The following is a 15,760-nucleotide window of genomic DNA, read 5'->3' on the forward strand; positions in this document are numbered from 1 at the left end:
TTATAAAGGACTTATGCGAGGCTTGTGGATTTGGGGCTTGTATATATCATTTTTCAAATTGAAAATATCGATTTAAGAGCATTCTCATTGAATTGGCCAAATCCATCTTTAAAATTTAGCCAATATCATACTTTTTTATATTTGTCTATTCCATTTAAATTCAATCTCCACATTGGATTAGCCATTCACTCTCTATATAATAATAAAATATTATTAAATTAATAATTTTTTTATTTAATTTATTTGTATCACATTTTATAATTCTACTAATTTAATATTAATAATAATTATATTTTAATTAAATTAATATTAAAAAAATTATATTTTCAAATGTCATTTAATGTTAATAAAAAAATTAAGATTAAATTTAATTGGAATGAGAAATGATTATTTTAATATTTGGTGAACTAATTGTGGTTCTCTATATTTGACTAATCACTGTAGCATAAATTTAAATTATTTTAGAGATAATCAATTTAATGTAAAGTCTTTTTAATATAAATTATCTAAATTTTAGCTAATCTTCTTATTTGACCAAGCCAATAAAAATATTCTAAGAATGAAATCGATTAAATCTTAAATCTGACCAATATCGATTCGATTGTAAAATATATCCAAAACGGACCGAAATACACCACCATTCAAGAGTACTCGAACAAACTATCGAGAGAAAATACCAAAACTGTAAATTTAGGCAAATATACAGGGTAATCTTAAAACCAGGTTTTTCAGGTCCGAACTCCCAAGTCCCAGTGTGTCCCTCTCTATCTCTGTGTTAGTCCTATCCGGCCCAGGCTGGTCGTCGTCTTCTACCTCTGAAGTGTTGTTTCGGACTCCCATTCTTTACTTTCAAGTACAAAGAATATTTTATACTTTTTCAGATCCAAACGGTTTTCTCAAGAAACCAAAATCCCAAAAAAAAAATAAAAAAAGAGGTCAGCACAGCCCCACCCACCTGAAAAAACTTTTTGAATTTCTTCTCAAAACCTTGAAGCAACAACAACTATGGAGACAAATCCATCTTCAAAGTAAGCTACTCCTAAAATTTTGTATTTGTTTTCTAAACACAGAGAACGACGTCGACGTCTTTCTCTTGTTTTTGTTACTCTTTTATTCTCTCTTTCTCTATCTTTCTTCCCCTCTCACGACTCACGAGGTAATTTGTTTTTCGAGAACATTCTTAACCTGCTCTCCCTACCTGCCTACGCTCCGTTAACCTCGTAAAATACGCTACGCACTATCGAAACCAGCCTACCGTTCTGGATGATTTAGCCAAATGCACTTTCGGAGCTTGTTTCTGTAAGTGCTTTTTGGAAAAACAACAAAAACAACAACGAGGAAACGGTTTTCTTATTTGGCAACGTTTCCACGTCGCAATTCCAGCTTATCATTCTTTGGACCACGCTTCTAATTCCCGGATCGGAATTAGGGTTTTTCCTGGCTCTTGTCTTCGACAATGCAAGGTTCGAATTCGTACAGGAGAGGTGGAATTTGAGCTTGTGAGAGCCAAATTTGGATTTGAATTCGTGAAGATTTCCGGGATCAAGAGGGAAAGTTATGTTATCAACGACGACGATGTTGGCGCGGAGCTCGCTGGAGGAGATGCTGGACTCACTTCGCCGGAGAGACGAGTGTGACAAGCCCAGGGACTTGCCGCCGGAACTTCCGGCTCGGCCGACGTCGAGGGCTCGGCTGCCGCCAGCGCGACGCTCTCTACCGACTAATTTCAAGGTCGGCGATGGTGGTGCGCCGAGTGAATGTAATGGAAAAGAAGAGGGAAAGAGGAAAGAAATCGATTTGGGGTTGAAGAGAGGATATTTCGGGAGCAAGAAGCTGAAGAAAGATCAGAATACGGAGTCGCCATATTCTGTGGAGGCGGAGGGTAAAAATGAGCTAACCAAGGGTTTGGATTCGGATCGTGGGTCTGCCACGCCGTGTGCTTCGCCGCTGAAGATGAGAGAATTGGATTGGGACGACAACATCGATTATTTCATCAGAAAGGTAATTTCGAAGGAAAATAACTAAAATAATCTTCACTTCTGGTTGTTTCTTCGTTGTTCTACTTATCTTGGTAAGGCGTGTTAATGACAATCTTTGAATGAGGGGTTTTTATAATAAATCCCCAGAACGTTGCAGTGGGTCTCATACTAGAAAAAGTGATCAAGTAAATGAGGAATTTCGTTTTTGCATTAAGCTAATTGCGAAGTTCGGATTGATTCTTCTTCGTTTTATTGCTCTTGGTAAGGTGTGTTAGTTGTACGTAAAAGTGGTAAGAGGATCTGGCCCGTATAATTAATTGCAAGAACAAAGCTGTTTCTTTTATAGTATTGTGTTCGGTTATTAAGTTTCTGGGCCTCGTAGTGGGCAAGAAAATATGGAATTTCTTTATCATTTATAATGGTATGTTGGCCCTCGTGCGATGGAAGATAGATTTTGGAAATGGCATTTGGTTTTAATGGACTGGTTAATGCACCTATTGCAATAATGATACAATTAGATGTTTTTGTAAATGGAAGTGAAATAACGGTTGCAATGTTGTCTGGAAGCCAGGGTTTTTTACTTTCAAAGTGTATCGTCTGTTTGATCTTCTGGACCGCCACTGAGCTTGTTCCTCCATCTGTTGAGAAATTAAGGATGAAATAGTTTTCTGTAAATTCTACCTGTGGTTAAATTTGTAGGCTCGGAAGAATTATTTCTGAAATGTATGCATTGAGAGTAAATTTTCTAAGCAGAAACTCCGTGTTTGGTGTCGGCTAACAAAGTGGGAGTCTGGAACTATACAATCAACTTCAGGGGAGGAAGCACTTGTTTCACTCTCCTGTGGAAATGTAAGTTTCATAACCTTCAGCCATTTCTGAATTCTGTATAATCAATCGTGAGTACTTTTGCTGGTAGGTAATACTTGCGCTTACATTGTGTATGACTATAGGTTATGAAGATTCCCAGAGGAGAGCTCTTACCCGCTAACCCTGATGTATTAGATGGTGCTGATGATCTTATACAGCTTAGTTATTTGAATGAGCCATCAGTTCTTCACAATCTTCGGTATAGATATATTCTGGATAAAATTTATGTAAGTATGATATGGTCCTCTACTCGTGCCTTTTGAGTCATACTCATGCCTCCTTTTCACTCCTTGACAATTTTTGTGTTTTCTACTTGACAAAAAAAAAAAAAAAAATTTGTGTTTTCTATCTGCAGAGTAAAGCAGGTCCAGTTTTAATAGCAGTTAATCCCTTCAAAGATGTAGAGATATATGGAAAAGATTTTGTCACAGCTTATAGGCAGAAACTTATGGACAGCCCTCATGTTTATGCCATATCAGACACTGCTTATAATGAGATGATGAGAGGTGGTCGAGTCCATTTGTTTTCTTTAGACTATGAAAAAAAAAAGAGACAGAATAAGATTTGATTTCTTCCTTCTGAAGCCTTTTCTTTTTGCCATAAATTTATTTTGCAGATGGAGTAAATCAGTCCATAATCATAAGGTTTGAATTTCTTCAATTAACTTTTCTACAACTAGGAGCTCAGTTATGGACATTTTCCTTATTGTTTTGACTGCTGTTTGAATTCCTTATTGTTTGTATTTCTCTGAGCTCATTCTGGTTATTTGATTGCGACTCAGCATACAGATTCATCTTTTGTTTTTTCTTTCAGTGGGGAAAGTGGAGCTGGGAAAACTGAGACGGCTAAAATTGCAATGCAATATTTGACTGCTCTTGGTGATGGTGGTGGGAGTTGTGGGATAGAACATCAAATCCTTCAGACCAATTATATACTGGAAGCATTTGGGAATGCGAAAACATCTAGGAATGATAACTCTAGCCGATTTGTGAGTTTCTTTTTTTTTTTCTTTTCTTCTTTGCAGAAGGTACTCCTAGGTTTATCATAGTTCATAGCTTAGAATTTATGTAGTTGTGATTGCAAAAGCTCTGTAAAGATGATTATGAATACCCTCTGTTTTTGCCTTTTGCGAACGGGATCTTAAGACTTTCCAGTTTTATTTACATATGGTCTGATTTTGTGCAGGGAAAGTTTATTGAAATTCATTTTAGTTCTCTGGGGAAGATATGTGGTGCTAAAATCCAAACCTGTAAGCATGTTTAAACTGGAATAAATTGCTGTCATGTTATGCTGTTTTGTGATATATCAATGATATAGCTGACTTGATTGTTTTTCGACCTCATGCCTGTATCAAATGACAATTTACCTGCATAACTGTGGACAGTTCTGTTAGAAAAGGTAACCTGTTGCCCCATCTGAAGTGCCTGGAGCTTGTATATTATCATGTTTCACTTCTGAAATTATGTCTCCTTTGAGCAGTCAAGAGTGGTTCAACTGGTCAACGGCGAGAGGTCATACCACATATTTTATCAACTTTGTGCTGGTGCTCCATCAGTTCTTAGAGGTTTGTCATTCATTATTATTTTTGCACACCATTCATACGGGTTGCAGATAAGCTATTCTGTGATTCTTGGAATTAATTCATGTTTTTCTTTGCAGAGAGGCTGAACCTAAGAATCGCTAGTGAGTTCAAGTATCTTAATCAGAGTGATTGCTTGGCAATTCATGGTGTTGATGATGCTCGGAAATTTCATATGCTCATGGTAAGTTTACATTTAGTTGTTTCCCCCACCATCATGGTACAACCACTTTTCATCTCATTTCTGTCTTCCATTATCCTTATTTTTTTCTTATTACTCCAGGAAGCCCTAGACATTGTTCGAATTTGCAAAGAAGATCAAGAGCGCATATTTGCATTGCTTGCTGCAGTGCTATGGTTGGGGAACATATCATTTCAAGTCATTGACCATGGGAATTATGTAGAGGTGTTAGCTGATGAAGGTAAGTTTTATGTGTTTTGCGTCGTGTCCTTCTTGATGGAATTCTTGCACCACATGCTGTTTCTATGTTGGTGGTGTTGATGGATTAAATTCTAGTTTAAACCATCTAGAATTCTTTTCAACAGTATTTTTGAATAGCAATTTTTTAGCTTTAGGATCTATATGGGAGTATTGTGAACTGTGATAAAATCCCTGGCACACAATTTGTTGAGGGGATATGATTATTGTCAATAGCAGGTCATCTGTTCTCAGAACCAAGTGTACGCGCACACAGGTTTTTACATTTTTTTTGGTTGTTATGGTAGGCCAACGGGAAATTTTATTTAAGTGAATGAAGCATATATTTTCGGCTATGCTGCTAGAAATGTTGGGAGAACTAGTGTATATGATTATAAGCTTATGAAGGAAAAAAGATGTCTTCTTATGCCAGTAAATGTGATCAGAATAATTATAGAATAGATTACCTTTGCTTAGACCTTAATTTGATGCGTATAGATGTGACATGTCTGAGTTGTAACTCATGCTTTGGAAAATATAGGAAGGGAATGAAACTTCTGATATAGAATATCCTAAATCTGAAGTCTTCTGTGAGTCGTAACTCTATGTTTTCCCTCTAACATAGGCACTCCTGTTAACATTGTCTGTTTATTCTTTTATTCCTACAATTATTATTTAACGTTATGGAATTTTATCTAGAGGTTGGTCTAATCCGTCTACTTTTCCTCCGTACTTTTACTCTGCTTGATTATTATTATATATTCTTTAAAGACTTTATTCTATAAACCTACTTTGAAGTTGCTTATACTTCCTTTCCCTTTTGGCAGCTGTAACCAATGCTGCCAGGCTGATGGGTTGCAGTTCCCAGGAACTAATGCTAGTTTTATCTACCCATAGAATCCAAGCTGGAAAGGACACTATTGCAAAAGGATTGACATTGCAGCAGGTGTGTTTAGTGGTCACTTGACAAACAAGGCTTCCAAGCAGCTCTCAGATGCACTCTTTTGTGTTTCGATTAATTTCTCCCATTTCTAAATATGATAAATCACCCTTTTAATGTAACATGAGAGCCCATTTTTCATCTAATTTAGGCAATCGACACAAGAGATGCATTGGCAAAATTTATATATGCGAGCATGTTTGACTGGGTTGTAGATCAAATCAATAAGTCACTCCATGGGGGCAAACGACATACTGGCAGATCCATAAGCATCCTTGATATATATGGATTTGAGTCTTTTCAGGTACATGTTTTTTGTTCAGTGGTGTTTTCAGCACAATATAGTTGCATACTTGGTGCTGATATCATCTCATCATTTTCAGAGGAATGGCTTCGAACAATTTTGTATAAATTATGCTAATGAGAGGCTTCAACAACATTTCAACCGCCATCTGTTTAAACTTGAGCAGGAGGTAAGCATATAAAATCCATTGCATCCTTTGAATTTCAGTGCAATGCATCTTTTGAAAGTTCTTTTTTAATTACATGATGATTTGAAGAGTCACAATAATGTATCTTGTTTTTTACTCGGAAACCTATTCTCTAGGTGGCTTTTGCATGCATATAGTGTGTTGGGTTTTATGAAGGAATAGACTAGAAAGAAGAATTGAATTATGAGGGAGTGGAATATAAAAAGATTTATTGGATCTTTAAGACAATAAACATGTAAAGGAAAAGTAATTATGGTAAATGACTATTTGATTGTATTCTATAGTCAAGTTGTTGGTACTGTTTCTCTCTTCCCTTTAGTTGTGGGGTTGCATTGCACTTGGTAGGGACAATAGCTAGTGGGCTTTTATAAGAATTGTGAAGTGGGAGCTGCAAAGCAGTGGATGTCTTTTCTCTTGTTTTTTTTATTTTTGAAACTTATCCATCTTGGCCGCTTTTTTTGGATGTATTTTCTCTTGCAATTGCTTCAGTAGAATTTCTCAATTAACCAGATATGATATGAATTGCACCGTCACAGTTTCTTTGTTTTATTTCAGGACTATGAATTGAATGGGATTGATTGGACAAAGGTTGAATTTGAAGACAATCAGAAGTGCTTGGATGTCTTTGAGAAGGTATTTATATGGTTTCAATCTTGTTATCATCCCTGTGATACCCCATATACAAGAGTTGATTGGGATTTCTTACAATCCTATTTCTTTTGTTTGCCTTCATTTATTTATTCTGCTCATTTCTCTGTTGTTCTATCACTTACTCTTTATTGCGTGATGGATTGTGCAGAAACCTTTAGGTCTGATGTCATTGTTGGATGAGGAATCAAATTTGCCAAAGGCCACTGATCTGACATTCGCCAGTAAGCTTAAACAGCACTTAAATTCAAATTCTTGCTTTAAAGGAGAAAGAGGCAGAGCTTTCAGAATACATCACTATGCTGGAGAGGTTAGTTATTGCTCGGTTTTCAAGGAGGTTCCAATACACTGCTTTTGATGCTTTAACCTGCACTATCTAAATTTGATGAGTGAAATTTGTCGGTCATATGACTCATCTGAGCTTTGTGCGTATTTCAAGGTAGCAGAGATGAAAATAGTGTCTAGAAAGGAGTTAAGTATCCTCTACTTAAGAGAATCTATATACGAGGAGCGCTTGGAAAACCTTAGAACTGGTTCTGGTTCTGAAAAGATCCTAAATGAATAGTAGTGACCAGGATTTATATTGTCTTTATCTAAACCACTTGATAATCTTGTTTTAGCTAATAATGGAAATATGTTGCAGTACATTTTATTCATAAATAGCAGATTAAGAACCACAATTTACTAACGTGGACACACTTAAAATTGTTATTATTATTTTTTCACGACCGGCCAATTTATTAGTTTGCCAAGAATCCCCATAGTCTAGTAACAACCACTGTGATATATTTCAAAAAGCATATATGAGATAATCTCCTTCCATATCTTTATTTTGTCATTTTTCTCGAAGCAATATCTTGTAACTACGTATCATTCAGATATTGTGTTGATAAGTAATCAAGAATTTATTGAACTCAAAAGGCATAGCCCCAGTACACAACACATACAAGAGAAACATCTAATTGGAAATAATAAAAAGGATACAAGAAAATCATGAAAACTCCTCCCATCAAACTCTATAACGGTCGTCCGAATAAACAAATTATTGAAGAAATAAATTTTTAGTTCTTCACCATCGTCCCTCCAAATACACTAAACAAAGTATTGGACACATTTATTTTTTAATTTTTTTGCTGAATATTGAAAACACAATTACTTTGATAGCATCCTATCCATGCTATAGCCATATTTTGTGACTTATTTAAGAAGTCAGAAGTTTGCTTTGTTCTCATAGTCTTTTCACTATTGAAATGATGGGCCAAAGTTTACGTTATATCCTGAAACTTTAAATTTTTTATTTTCCATTGCACTTGGATCTTGACAATGAGTATTAGGTTACAAACCTCAATCTACAGTAGCACTGTTTTTTTGAATCCTCATATATGGTAGTTGCTCATTCCTTGCCCCAGATATAAATAATTATTTAGTTATCAAGAGATTAGGTACAGAATAGAATTAGTATTTGGTAGTAAATGATGTTGAATACGTAACCTTGATAATGATAAGTTTGGTAAGATCTTCCCAGATTTTTTTGAGTTTGATGGTATTATAGTTACAAAGAAGGCCGGAGCTTTCTAAAGTATTCTAGCAACTATTTATAAAAAAGAAAAAGAAAAAAAGAAAAGTATTGATGTAACTATTATTTTCTTTTGGTGAGTGAATCCAAGATAATGAATCATTGACGTCATTTCTCCCAACAATGCTTATGGTTCCACTAACATCTGGAATTTTATTAGGTTCTGTATGATACAAATGGCTTCCTGGAAAAGAACAGAGATCTGCTCCACCCCGATTCCATCCAACTCCTCTCATCATGCGGTTGTCAACCATTGCAGTTGTTTGCCTCCAAGGTGCTTGACCAATCCCAGAAATCAGCAAACCACTTGGCCCAAACAGCATTGGCATCCCCAAATCAAAGTGTTTGTACAAAGTTTAAGGTAAGTATGCCTGTTGCATTTTTTTCCCAATTGTATAGCTGTAGCATACTTAAAATAGGAGCCAAAGAGATGGATTTTATGATTTTATGACAGTTGTATGTGACCATATGAGATGATTTTGGAGTTCCTCTCAAGAAAGTTACAGTATTTTCAGGAGTATGAAAAGTAGATGATTTTCTGGTCCTCTTAAGATGTAGCTGAAATTTGTTTTACAAAATTCAAAGAATCTCTTGGATTCTTGTAGGGTCAACTATTCAAACTACTGCACCAAATGGAGAACACCACACCTCACTTCATTCGCTGCATAAAGCCAAATAGCAAGCAGCTTCCTGGAATATATGAAGAGGACCTTGTCTTACAACAGCTCATGTGTTGTGGAGTTTTGGAAGTTGTTAGGATTTCAAAATTGGGATATCCTACTAGAATGACACATCAAGAGTTTGCAGGAAGGTAGAGGGTGTAACTTCCCGTTACTTAATGGTTGTTTTTTTCTTTTTAAAGATGGTTTAATTCTTCTCGTGTGCCATTATATATTCAGGTATGGGTTCCTACTTTCCAATACAAATGTATCTCACGATCCATTAAGCATATCAGTTGCAGTTCTAAAGCAATTTGATGTCCACCCTGAAATGTACCAAGTTGGTTATACCAAATTGTATCTAAGAACAGTGCAGGTAATTTCTTGCGCGTGTGCGTGTGTGTCTGTGTGTGTGTTACTAAGACATGCATGTATGTAATAAAGTGTATTTATTCTGCATAAGCACGGAGGTAAAACTCTAAACAGATACAAATTGGAATTTGGGGAAATTACACTTCTCATCCACAAACTACCATTGATTTTACATTTTGAACCAAAAAGTACCTAATAATATAGTTTGGTTAAGATCTAATTGTGAAGACGAACAAAATATTGGTCATGTGTTACAAGCTTTAATGGCCAAATCTTAACCAAGAGTGCAAATTGAAAAATATAGGTAGATTAGGGTGTAGATTGAAACTTTTGATAGTTCAAGGTGCAAAATGATATATAGGTGGTAGTTTGTGGGTGAAAAATGTAAATTTTCACTTGCGTTTTTTATTCGTATCTGGCACTAGCAAGTATCTCCCATGCTATCATTCCCCTTGTTTAAGCTGTTGCTAGGATCTCTAAAACATTTGCAAGAGATAGCCATCTCCACGTTTTGTATACAAATAGTGAGAACCATATGTAAAGACTTGTAGTTTCTAGTCTGTGAAGACTAAAGAGTTTGTAGTAAAATTTACCACTCCTCACTGATCTAACAAAAATTACAATTGTTTTCTATCCTTGTCAGTCAGAATAATTGACCATTACTTTTTTCACAAAAACTTACAAGATCTTCTCCATTGCTCTTAGTTAAAACCAAGTGCCAAGAAGCTTTTCTTAGTTTGTTGAATAACTGCACTGATATCCACACACTAAACATGAGTTGCAGCACCCAGAAATTCTGGATTAGCGAAAGTGGTCTACGATGCGTGCTTAAATGGTGTATATTTTCAATAAATGATGATGTGTCTGCAATAATAATTGAGCACAGTACTATGTTGCTTTGATCACTACAAGAACTGTCCTTCTAGTTTTAGTGATGTTGCCCCAATATTCAGTTGTCTTTATGGGACCCTGAGGGTAAGTGTAACACCCCAATGGTTAATTATAATTAAAAAAAAAAAAAAAGAAAGAAAAAAAAAAAAAAGTGTAACGCCCCAATGGAAGACCTAAACCACATGGTCTATACTCCGAAGGACTAATTGGAGTCACATTGGAACATTATATAGAGCAATGACTTCTCCTTCCCATTGAATCTCATACACAACCTACCCTTACACATCATACGGGGTATCAAAATGTCCCCCCCTTAAAATCCCATCGTCCTTGTCGGGCCTGTCCTTCACAAGTGGCATGGCCCAAGTCCCACATTTATGGTTGAGATAGACTTTGATACCATTTGTAACGCCCCAATAGAAAGCCCAAACCACATGACCTATTCTCCAAAAGGACTAGTCAATGATACAATTGGAGCCTCATCGGAACATTATAAAGAGCAATAACTTCTCCTTCCCAATCAATGTGGGATATCATACACCACCTACCCTTACACATCATATGGGGTATCACAGTAAGAATTTCAATGAGAAGGAAAATGAAAAAAAAAAAAAAAGGTAGAGTAGGAAAACAAAGATTGAAAAAAAGAAAAGAAAGGGTGAAGGGGTTAACACTTTGGGGCTGAGTTCATTACTAAAGTGATTGTTTTCTTTCTGGTTTAATTGCCTTTGTTTTCTGTAATGGTTCATCTGATGCTGTTATGTGTTACTGATTTACAGGTTGGTGTGTTGGAGAATAGGAGGAATCAAGTTCTGCAAGGTATACTTGGTGTTCAGAAATGCTTCCGTGGTCACCAGGCTCGCCGTTTCTTCCATGAAGTCAAGGGGGTGATAACATTACAATCATGTAGTGCATCCATATCTTTTTTTTTTTTTTGATAAGTAATAGCTTTATTAATAACAATGTAATAGGCATAGCCCGAGTACACAGGGAGTATACACAAGAAACACCTAATACATTCTAGAACTTAGAAAAACGAAGACAAGAACGCGTTTACATCCCCTCCCTTCAGTACAATAGCAGAGAACCAGCTAATTAGAGTACTTATAAAAAACTTCCAAAATGCATCTCTATTGCGTTCCCGATCATTAAAGCACCGCTCATTTCTCTCCCACCAAATACACCACATAATACACAAAGGCAGCATTTTCCAGGCAGCTGCCACTTGGGGACAAGTATGCATTTGAAAGTTAGTCCAGCATGTTAGGAAATCCACCACTGCTTCTGGCATAACCCAGCACAGCCCAACCTTTCCAAACACACCATCCCATAGCACTTTAGCCATTTCACAATGAAGTAGAAGGTGGTTTGCTGATTCCGCTTCTTTCTTGCACATAAAGCACCAATCCACAACAATCATTCCACGCTTCCTCAGGTTGTCAATAGTCTGAATATTCCCTATTGCTGCTGTCCATACAAAAAAAGCCACCTTTGACGGAACATGAGCCTTCCAAATCCTCTATTTGAAATCCATTCTTTGTTCTATAATCTTGTTCATGTTAAATTTATTCAGCCTGTTTTTCACTGTTATATACAATTGGATGTTTTTATCAAAAGAGATTCTGCTGTATACTTTTTCTCCAGGACTTCATTATTTTGCAGGCCTCAGATTTTTATGCTGTGAAGTGCCTAAATCACTGAATTTGTGGCTTAAAGGCTGAATTGATTTTAGGGTTTTATTTAATTGTTTTGGATCTCAAATGAGTTTCTTTTTTTTTTTTTTTTGGTAATTTCTTAACAAAGGCTTGGTCATTGTTGGAATAAACAGTTGTTCGTGGTGAAAATGCTAGAAGGAAGTATAATATTATGGTGAGGTGCTGGACTGTTGGTGTTCCAAAAACCCTTAATGAGCTGCAAGCTGCTTTGTATTTGCAATCTGGTAAAAATTATTTTGTTCATTGGTTTTGTGGCTGTTCATTTGCAAACGGTTTTCTTACTGTTCATATATGTAATTGTAGTCATCCGTGGATGGCTTGTTCGAAGGCATGTCAATGGCATGCGTAAATTGAAGAAGTTACATGCTGAGAACTCAAAATCCAAGCAGAAACCAAGCAGGAAGATTTCAGAAATGAAGGTACTCTCTGTAGTCCACTTATCAGCTTGCAATAATTTTGTTCCCCTGTTCTTCATTCCTTTGTTAAATAGTGTCTATGGGTACTATATCCACAGGAATAACAAGAGAACTCTTGCATCTATTTTGGTCCCTTCACTGTTGCTTGTAGGTTATGGTAAATGTTGTTTTATCAAGCGGTGTTTTGCTTTTAAATCATTTCTCCCAGCCCATGAAGGTTGCTGGGAGTTTGGAACTGTTAGATTCTCATCATGCCAAAGTTTTTCAGCGCTTGAAATCAAATTCAAAATTAGATTTAATTTTCCTAATATTGAGAAGTTTTCCTTGTACTTTGTCAGGAAAAAAAGTTAGCTAATTATTTGTCTGACCTTAAAAAGAGAAAAACAGCCTAGCCAAAAGAGCCAAAACACATGCATTAGCATTTTTATCAATCAAAATTTATTAATCAGCTGTTTTCATTTAAGTTGCCCTGTGTTGAGGAATAATCCCACATTGACTGTGGACAAGGTCTTGGGCATGTTTATAAGCAATGAGCAATCCTCTCTTATACAACCGGTTTTATGAGATGAGTTAGGTCCATGAATTTTATCATGGTATCAGAGCCTGCCACAGGACGAATGTGGGCCTACACTACTTATCCCGTGACAAGGACCAGGAAAAATACTGGCCTGCACGTGAGGGAGGGTGTTGAGGAATAATCCCACATTGACTGTGGACAAGGTCTTGGGCATGTTTATAAGCAATGAGCAATCCTCTCTTATACAACCGGTTTTATGAGATGAGTTAGGCACATGAATTTTATCACCCTGGACATTAAACAATTTTGTTCAATTGAGATTGTTTCATTGATTAAGATTGTTTCAAGTGTCAATGAAATGCATGTAGTATCAGAATTACCTTTCAGACTGCATATCTCGAACTGCTGCCTGTATGGTCTAGACTACCAGTACAGCCTTTGCCTTAGCTTGCATTGGCCACTTTCCTAACTGTATAGTTTGAACATGGAATGATAGAATGCTGCAGATGTATAATATGTTTTATATATGGAGAATTGCACAAGACAGTTGAGGTTCCTTCTTCAAGAATAAGATGTTAGCAGCCTTTCTTTTAATGGATATATTTGATGTATACTCACTTCTAATTTACAAAGCATCAAATGCAAACTTAGGCATTCCTTTTAATCTACATTCTTTTTGTGATTCATAAATGAAAGAGGAAGTCTGTTTTCTGTTTTGATTCCGTGTTAAATTTTATCAACTTGGATGACTAAACCGGTCACTTTTCTTGTCTGGGCAGGATATACCACCAGAGCAGGTTCAGGCTCTGCCTTCAGTTTTGGCTGAGCTTCAAATGCGGGTTCTTAAAGCAGAAGCAGCTCTGGAACAGAAGGAAGAGGAAAATACCGCACTGCGAGAGCAACTTCAGCAGAATGAGACGAGATGGTCAGAATATGAGGCAAAGATGAAATCAATGGAGGAGCTGTGGCAAAAGCAGATGGCTTCTTTGCAAGTGAGTTTGTGTATTCATACATAAGTTCGATTCAAGTATGATTGAGGTTGACGAAAGAAAAAAGGGGCTAAAGGCAGTCTGATATTGTGAAGAAAAGATGCAATCTGGACATCTAAATCTATTATGTTTCTCTGTCGAACTTTATTAGTAACACCTCAGTCCGACATAGAGTGGGTAGGTTATAATGGTAGTAATGGGTGCTAACTCCCACATTGGCTACTTGCTAAGTGATTCTGTGGAAACCTCAAATTGACTGGTCTTTTTGGAGTTATAGTATAGCTGTGACTAACACCTTCTCTGAATCCATAAGGTATTAGAGCCACCTAGTAAGGCTAGCCGTGTGAATGGAGCACTTGTGACATGGCCCTATCAAGGAAATTAGAAATTTAAGAGGGTGAGTTTGTAACACCTCAGACTCACATTGGAAATATGAATCGCATACATAGGTTATAAAGATAGTCATGGGCACTAAGTCCTACATTGGCTACTTGCTAGATGAGACTGGATTTTTTAAGTGATTCTAGGGACGCTTTAAATTTATTAGTCTTTTTGGGATATACTGCAGATATGGCTAGTGTTTTCCTTGGTTCTTACATAATTTGTCTATATACTTTTTTGATGATGTAAGAGTTGCACCCTTACTAATTGGACGACTCGTGCCTGAGAGTTTAATTGGTAATCTTAATGCAGATGAGTCTTGCCACAGCTAGAAAGACCCTAGTTGCAGACAATGGTTCAGGTCAACTCGGAAAACTTGATGTTTCTTCAATTCCTCACTATTATGACTCGGATAACACATCCATGGGATCTCGAACTCCTGGTGGAAGTACACCTATAAAATTGTCTGGTACCACTCATGATGTTGGAGTAGGGCGAGACACCAATGGTACTTTGAGTGCAGTGAGCAATCTGGTAAAGGAGTTTGAGCTGCGTAGACAGACTTTTGACGAGGATGCCAGAGCTCTGGTAGAGATCAAATCAGGGCAGTCGGCTTCCATTGTAAATCCCGATGAAGAACTTCGGAAACTCAAGCTTGGTTTTGAGGTATGGAAAAAAGAATACAAAATTAAGTTACGGGAGACGAAGGTAAAGCTTCATAGACTGGGGCATTCAGAAGGTCGTCGGACATGGTGGGGGAAACGAAGCTCAAGAGCATCATAGCCTGTACAGATAAATATAGTGACAGAATGATGAAGAAAGAAATGCTGCCAAAATTCTGCCTCGTTGCTTTTTCTGGAGCCGGTTTCTGTTTATATATGGTGATAGATGTGGGTGTTATCAGTAGTATGAGGCAGTGAAGGAGATAAATTGTATATCTTCCAATTTTTGTTACCTGGTAGAAGTGTTCATAAACTTGTGCATAGCCAACTAGGGATTTGTTGAGGGACTGCAAACACTTCATAAATATAGTTTAGTGTATTTGTCTATAATCCGTTGTCATGATGTAATTTCAGAATATCTAGTTCTTAGAACTGAAAACATGGAAGGAAAAGTGTTCATATTGCCTATCCTTGTGTATCAAGTGCTCGTGGCACACTATTTAGTCATAATCATCGTGGAATGTCTCTCTCCACCGTGTTTAGCACAAGAGTTATTATATAATCAAGTCGGTTATAATTATATTATCAAATCAAATTATACGCTATGTAAGCACTTATTAGGTGTTATATACGTCGGCTTAAATATATATATATATATAT

At 36.6% G+C, this 15,760-nt stretch overlaps 1 protein-coding gene across 1 annotated transcript; it reads left to right on the forward strand.

Annotated features, from left to right (window-relative positions):
• The first annotated feature begins 734 nt into the window (after positions 1-734).
• On the forward strand, positions 735-15,582 carry LOC109013916 (myosin-2-like). The gene is made up of 24 exons (XM_018996184.2): positions 735-2,001; positions 2,733-2,828; positions 2,930-3,073; positions 3,202-3,352; positions 3,463-3,490; positions 3,660-3,834; positions 4,032-4,095; positions 4,231-4,244; positions 4,326-4,410; positions 4,506-4,609; positions 4,709-4,847; positions 5,671-5,789; positions 5,935-6,087; positions 6,167-6,256; positions 6,830-6,907; positions 7,074-7,232; positions 8,659-8,859; positions 9,104-9,309; positions 9,398-9,533; positions 11,200-11,326; positions 12,249-12,359; positions 12,439-12,554; positions 13,848-14,060; positions 14,751-15,582. Exons 1-24 carry the CDS (start codon positions 1,558-1,560, stop codon positions 15,219-15,221), a joined length of 3,624 nt encoding a protein of 1,207 aa, XP_018851729.1. The 5' UTR covers positions 735-1,557; the 3' UTR covers positions 15,222-15,582.
• Positions 15,583-15,760: the final 178 nt, after the last annotated feature.

This window comes from Juglans regia, chromosome 2, assembly GCF_001411555.2.
Source record: "Juglans regia cultivar Chandler chromosome 2, Walnut 2.0, whole genome shotgun sequence".
NCBI lineage: Eukaryota > Viridiplantae > Streptophyta > Magnoliopsida > Fagales > Juglandaceae > Juglans > Juglans regia.

What these genes read in the sequence shown, in the direction of transcription:
- LOC109013916 (XM_018996184.2), top strand. Translation starts at nt 1,558, where the DNA reads ATGTTATCAACGACGACGATGTTGGCGCGGAGCTCGCTGGAGGAGATG. An exon ending in GCTTGGATGTCTTTGAGAAG is followed by an intron (nt 6,908 to 7,073) that starts GTATTTATATGG and finishes TGGATTGTGCAG; the next exon opens with AAACCTTTAGGTCTGATGTC. An exon ending in TGCTTTGTATTTGCAATCTG is followed by an intron (nt 12,360 to 12,438) that starts GTAAAAATTATT and finishes ATGTAATTGTAG; the next exon opens with TCATCCGTGGATGGCTTGTT.